The following is a 7,517-nucleotide window of genomic DNA, read 5'->3' on the forward strand; positions in this document are numbered from 1 at the left end:
GTATCTTTTCTTTAGTTTAATTTTCTTTTTTATGACAGTTTATTCAAATTCTTGATTAATAACATTTATCTGAAGAAGACTCTTTGGCATCATAACTTTTTATTGATTCCCTTGACTACATACTCACGGGAAATATTATGGTATAATTCTTGAAGATTTAATAGCAAGGCAGGACGAAACCACATAATCAGTTCTCTGCTTTGCAGGATTTTGTGCTAATGCTGGGCGTCATTCAAATTGCCCAAAAAAACCATCTAGAGATTATTTATGTAATATTTCATGATTGATTTGTTGGCCACCAACAGCAGTAACACTAATGACCAAATTTAATACAAACGATTATAAACTTGATAATGATATTTTATCTAAAATTAAAACGGGGCTGAAAGTATTTAACCATTCTAGAGATATGTTTAAAGGCAGTTTACCAAACTACTTAAAAGAAAGAAAGATTAGTAACGCTATAGTATATTTGTACCGTGGGTAGACTAAGGATTTGTTTTTTCCATTTTTATCAATTATATATATATATATATTATATAGGTGCAATTATATTATAGATTTTTTTTTAAATTTTATTTTTGTATAGTCCGGAAAGACTGCTCTAGAGACCAAACATGTAACTTTTTCAAGCCTTCAATAAACCTGCCATCTAAAGACAATCACAGGCATCAATGCCCACTGCTGGATTCGACCCCGTGAATAGTCGGTTGAAGAGAGCGGGTACTCAGTTATAATTTATAATTTTATTTTATAAAATATCTCGTAGATACTGTACTTGGTTTATAATATGTAACATTTTTAACAGAAGGTAAGGTAAGTAAATTTCGGAAAATACCTCTACATTATTTGTATATGATCTTTGACCAAACATCCAAACTAAGCAATAATATACCTTTTTTTTTTTTTTCCCTAAAAATAACTGACAATAGAATCACGATGTTTATGGACTGCTGAACTTTTTAAAAAAAGTTCCATTATAATCGTATTGCTTTCCTTTTTTTTTTAATATATTTTTAATGTATTTGTATTTGTTAAATTGCTCATAATAAATTAAAAGTTTAAACCAGGAAAGCATTTCTACATCTGTGTCTGTGTGATACTCCATGTCTCGGCCGCGAAGCTGACATTGCTCTAAGAAAATAACATAAGGAGTTAACACTCAGGTGTAGTCGAACATGAAGGTAACTGTATGGATTAAACTTTCGCAGTCGAATTTAAAAGGTTTCTTCGCATTAGGCTATGAGAATTACATTGAGCAGGTAACCGTGTAAAGTGATTTATATATGTGACAACCAAATATTTCTATATTGTATATAAAAAAGAAAGAACGAAAAGAAAATTCGCCTCTTGTAAGATTTCTTTTTCATTTTCTAGAAAGTAGTGATCATTAGTTGATTATTAAGAAACCAAATATCGTTCCAGGATGCAGCAGTGACTACTGACATTTTGATTGGAGAAGCCAGTACAAGAATGCGCAAGGTATAGGTTATGTGTATTTATGCAGAGACTATTCAACTTCTAGTATGGAATACAGAGAAACGTGTTTCTCGTAACAATGGTAATATCGTGTTTTCTCGTGTCTCGAGATTTTAAACCAAATGCAGCATGGTTTGTTATTATGTAATACGTTAAAAATGTGTACGACAACGTTTATCAGCAACTGTAAACGTTTTGCTTATAAATATTAAGGAAAGAAGTTTTTTTTTTTTTAACAAGTGCTTTGTGTGACTTGTAATAAGCCTCATATAAAAGTAAGTACTTGAAATAAATGTTTGCATGAAACTATTTTGGGGACTGAAGAAAATCAACAGTACTTTCAGTGGGGATCCAGGTCTCTAAGTTCAGGATGCCACCTCCTTTGCTTTGTATACTACCTAAAAGGGTTATTTTGTGGGGTGTATTTTTCTTATCTCTTTTCGTAATGTTGTCACTGATTGCTCTAGAAGTTGGAAAGTTTGGAAGAAATCAGAAATACCTTATATCTCCATCCATGCATACTGAAAAGTATACAGAATTCAGCACTATAATATCCAATCTCCCTCCACATAATTTTCAAGCTCTGAAAAATGATAGTACATTAGCGGGTTCCGTGCTATGGAGAGTGAATAAAATGAAGAATGGGATGTTTCCAGGTTATGTTTCATGTGCAACGTCGCCTTTCTTATTGATAATTATAGTTTCGTCTCCAGAAAATTTTGCTCGAAGATTAGCCATTAGGAAAACATGGGGAAAGGCTTCATTTCGTGAATTAGATAAACATTTTTCTTCAAGAATTGTATTTTTAGTAGGGAGATCGTCAAGTCCAACTCTAAATGTATTAATTAAAAACGAATATTTTTCTGCTGGTGATATCCTAATTGGTGAATACATGGATAGCTATCGAAATCGCACAATCAAAGTTCGGCATGGATTAATTTGGGCTAATCGTTTTTGTCTGCCATCCTTTCTCTTGAAAACAGAAGATGACTGCTTTGTCAATGTAGCTGTGATACTTCGTTTTCTTACCTTTCAAAATACAGTTCGTACGGGACTTTATGTAGGACATATTTGTCAAAGTACAGATATTACTGATGATCTTCATGGCACGTGGTTTATGACTAGTCGTGACTTCTGCTTTGATGGTTATCCTCCTTATGCTAGGGGCAGTTATTTAATCAGTAGGGACATTCTGGAAAAGCTCACCACAGCAGGATGCGATGTTTCATTTCCTAAAGATGATGCCTATATCGGGTTAGTGCTTTATGATGCAGGTGTGATTCCTATTCACAGTTCTCGCTTTGTGATACATAACAGATCACGTCAAGTATGTGACTTTCGTTACCTGATGGTAGTGCATCCAGTTAGTGCCATTCAGCAACGCGAGCTCCAAAATACAGCCGATGAGGCTCTGGTTCAATGTCCACAGGATTACACTATGGAAAAGTGGAGTTAAGACAATTATCCTGGTTACGTTACATTATATACTACTAGGGATAATGGCAATGTATTTGTGTTTATTCTAAATGCCATTGTTACTTAATAGATCAGTATCAGTGTTATCATTATTATTATCTAAAATTTATTTATTTTAGATAATAATATTCGTTTAATATTATTAATAATAATAAACGATAATAATAATCGTTTCTAATCTGAATAACTCCTTTTAAAAGTAAAATAAATAAATAGAAATGAAATATTTCAATGTAAGTGACAGATTTCTTCTGTGTCATTTTATACGTAACAAAATGGGGGGGGGGTCATATTAATAGCTTGAGAAACTCTCGTATTACACACACAAAAACGTTTTTATGTAGCTTCCACCCATGAAAGGTTATTTGTAAATCTATAGTACATTCGTACCGATGGTAGGCTAGGGATTTTTATCCCTATCTTTATTACCCTTATTTTATTGATTTATTATTTATTGTATTTTTTTTACCTATTCCGGAAACTCTGCTCTAGATCCCAAATACTAGAACTTCGTCAAGCTACTTAAGGCCTCCAATAAGCGGGAGGGGGTCCCGCACAAAAGACAATCACAAACATCCATGCCCGAGGCAGGATTCGAATCCTCATATCCCCATCTGATGGAGAGCGAATACGATAACTATTTGACCTACCAGGCCGGCAAAGAAACTCATCTCTAATACTCATGTTCTAAACTCATATCGAATTTTCAGACGCTTCCATGTCTCAAACAAAAACTAAAGTTGTTTCCAACAATATTAATATCCACAAAAGTCATAAAAAACAGAAAATGTACTTGGTCTCTTCTCACAAGTATAAGCTTCTCGTGCATTAGAGAAATAAACAGAAATATTAGCAATGAATTATATATATATATATATATATATATATATATATATATATATATATATATATATATATATATATAATCATGAGCTTCGACTCGGTTGTTATGATACATTTTAAAAATAAAGATTTAATGACTTTAAACCGAGATAAAATATTAAGTTTTAATGAGAACGATACAACTAGTTTCAGCTTTTTACAGCCTTCATCAGGTATCCACTAAAGGTAGAAAATAATAATAAAAATTGAAGTTTCTAAAAAACTGAGAATCACAGGTAAAAAAGCAATACATAATTGACTTATAAAAAACGTTGTATTTTTTCAAGTTGTTCTATCCAACGTGCCATTGTTTATTGCGTGCGTGCTTGTAGGCTCTCGTGAATGCCAGTATTGAACAACTAAGTATGGCTATCAGGGATGTCGTAACTCAAATTGTTGTTTAAGTGTTCAGGATTAAGGAGGATTTCCCTGGATTCCACAATTTTCCTTTCAAACTCATCACTGCAGCGAAAAATGTTTTCGGATCTATCCCAGCAAACTGGGTGACTTTGGAGATCGTCATGAGGATTGTTTGAGAAAAAAACATTACTGGATAACGTATTTGCATGTGATCTTTTATAGGAGATGTCTCTCTTATGTTCCTCTATACCTAGTTCAATAGATTTATTAGTCTGTCCAAAATAAGGAATATTACCATCGCATCATAATTTATATACACCTGGATATTTTAGGTTGTGATGAATAGGCTTCGGATGGCTTGTAAGAGAACGGATTTTAGGAAGAGTATTGGAAAACTTCCTGATGTATTTTTTAAGGACTTTAGCCAATTTATTGGAGACTGAACTAATGTATGGGATGGAGATGCTACCTTTAAAATAGTAGTTTCTGTAGTGCACTGCCTAGGAGGATCCAGAAGAAATTTCTTAATCGTTTTTTCAGAATATCCATTTTATTTAAAAAGAAGAGAAAGGCGGTTAATTTCTTTTTATAGTTCATCTGTTTCATTTAAAAGAGAGCGTGCTCTGTGGTTCCTAAGGTAGAAATAGTTCCGAGCTTTTGTGGTGGGAAATGATGAGATTGACAGTGCAGATATCTATTAGTATGAGTGGGTTTTCTGTATATAGAGATTACACACACACACACACACACACACACACACACACACACACACACATATATATATATATATATATATATATATATATATATATATATATATATAATATATATATATATATATATATATATATAATATATATATATATATATATATATATATATATATATATAGAGATGTATAGCTGCGATTGGCCGAATGTGATAATTCCGACACTGCGTTAGATCGCAGTGCATTTGTTTCGTAATCTAAAGCGTTAATTGAACAATTCCAAGTATTAACTATTCAATCACTGTCGAAACATAAGCTGTAACCTTTAATATATTGTATTGCATTTATACAGGGTGTTCGGGATAAATTTGACATATTTATAAATAATTATATTTTTCCGTAAGTTACATGTATTAACACACATTTCTCTTCATTTAAAAGTTTGGACCCTTCTTCATTCATATACAAGATGTCAGAAAGGATGGATAGCTGGAACCCACCTGAATCATGGAAGAGAATAACTTGTATCATGATGATTCGTGCCCGCCATCAAAATAAGGATATTACGACTGCTGCCCAATGCTCCCTGAATACAGTAAAAACAATCAGGCATGAACTAGAGACTTGCAATGGTGACTACGAGGATGTAGCAAGAAGAAAGATCCCTAGCAGACGATCTGATTGCGTTCGTACAGCAGAATTCCTCGCAAATCTGCAGGAACAGGTGTTGAAGAACCCTGGCATTGGAATTCGGGCTTTGTTCGTGGAGTTGCTAACTGTAGTCAAGCCCTGGATAACAAGGGTAGCCAATGGTAGGCCGTATGTATGGCAGCAGGATTCGGCCCCTTGCCACACCTCTGGGAAAAGTCAAAAATGGTTGTCTGAAAATTTCTACGACTTCACCAGTCCAAATGTTTGGCCTCCAAACTCCCCAGACCTTAACCCCATGGATTATTTTGCATGGGGCGCAGTTGAAAAAGACACCAATCGCACTTCCAGTAATACAAAAGCCCAGTTAATGGATAAAATTAAAACAGTTTTTGCGGCCCTTCCCAGGGAGACTGTAGCATCAGCTTGTTCGAGGTTCCGAAGCAGAATTGAAGCTGTGATCGATGCTAATGGTGGTTATTTTGAGTAAATCTTGTTGATAGTATTGTAATTAACTCTGCCTGTAATGTTTTTTTGTCAATTCATTAAATTTAATAGATACAAAGAAGATTTTCTTTTTCCTTACGAAGCTGTCAAATTTATCCCGAACACCCTGTATAACGTTGTAAGCATTGTTATTATTTATAAACACAAACAAAATTTAATTTTTTCATTTTTTTCCCTTGGGGTATTACAATGTCGCAGTGCTTATGTACGAGCCGCCACTGTATGGGACCCTGAATATTAAAATATACAGTATTTTTAGAAGGTGGCGAAGTGTTTGGCTCAGGGGTTTCGCTTCTGTCTTTTGACTGAAGATCAAGATTTTGTGTATGCTCAGTGGCGATGTGAAATGTACTTGCTGTTGTAGGTCGCGGTCAGAAAAACATTGCCTCAGAGGATAGTTTAATACCTTGATGTTGTTTTTTTTTTTTTTTTCTATTCCATTTTATCATTATTTCATTTAAATATGTAGTAAATAGAGTGACAGATAGATGTATCTTTTTCTAACTACTTTGGTCATTTCTCTCCAAGATGACAGTTCACATTTCGATGGCATTGTGTATCTCACAGCTCTTAGAATGCAATTTATTGTTAAATAGAATTTTTAACTATTTATTAATTTTACTTTTTTTTTTTTAGTTTAATGCTAATAGCTAATTTTTATTTTTTTAACTTTTTACTTTTTTTTTTCTTTCTAATGTTGACATTAAAAATGTCTTTACCGGCTTATCCAAGCATTATCCGAGGATACGTTGACATTAGAAATAGCTCGGTTAAAAAAAAAATTATTAGGAAATCGACCAGGGAAAACGTTTGTCTAAACTTCGATAGGATAAGAGAAAGGATAAGAACAAGAACAGGCAGGAAAATACTGAACATGAAAATCAAAATATTAATAACAACAAGGGAAGTCAGTTAATATCTAAGAAAGAAGAGGGAATATGGTATGGTGACTCAATTTTAAAATTTTTGCGCTTGCCGAAGGAGTCACCACTTATAGTTTCCAGGGAGCGAAAATTAAAAATATGACAAACGTAATTGAAAACCAAAAGAAGAAATGTAAACGAAATGGTAGTGCTGGTAGTTACTAATAATTTAAGTGGTGACAAACTTAGTATGAGAGTAGATATGAAAGGTCTATTGGAAGAAGCGAGAAAGAAATGCGAAAGAGTAAAAATTGTAGGATTACCACCTAGATATGATAGTACTGAGTTAAGAAGGAGGGCGATGATAGCAAATGATTTCACGCGCAGGCTATGTAGAAGATATGGATGTGAATTTTTAGATGTGTAGGGTGTGTTTGATGGGCAGAAAATGTTTGTATAAGCATGATGGCCTGCATTTGAATTCATTTGGCATCAGAATCCTGGAGAAATTACTTCTTGGTATGAGACCAAATGCAGAGAGTCAGGAAAACTAGATCATCAAGGGAGGAATGGGGAAAATGTGTGGTATACAA

General features: G+C 33.6%; 1 protein-coding gene across 1 annotated transcript; it reads left to right on the forward strand.

The window, feature by feature from the left end:
• The first annotated feature begins 1,924 nt into the window (after positions 1-1,924).
• Positions 1,925-2,935, forward strand: LOC150100881 (beta-1,3-galactosyltransferase 5-like). The gene has a single exon (XM_090401925.1). It carries the CDS (start codon positions 1,925-1,927, stop codon positions 2,933-2,935), a length of 1,011 nt encoding a protein of 336 aa, XP_090258051.1.
• Positions 2,936-7,517: the final 4,582 nt, after the last annotated feature.

Source organism: Typopeltis vanoorti, chromosome 12 (assembly GCF_054136105.1).
Source record: "Typopeltis vanoorti isolate ZY-2024b chromosome 12, IOZ_Tvanoo_1.0, whole genome shotgun sequence".
Classification (NCBI taxonomy): domain Eukaryota; kingdom Metazoa; phylum Arthropoda; class Arachnida; order Uropygi; family Thelyphonidae; genus Typopeltis; species Typopeltis vanoorti.

Excerpts from the sequence above, each read along its gene's own strand:
- LOC150100881 (XM_090401925.1), top strand. The coding sequence starts at position 1,925 with ATGTTGTCACTGATTGCTCTAGAAGTTGGAAAGTTTGGAAGAAATCAG.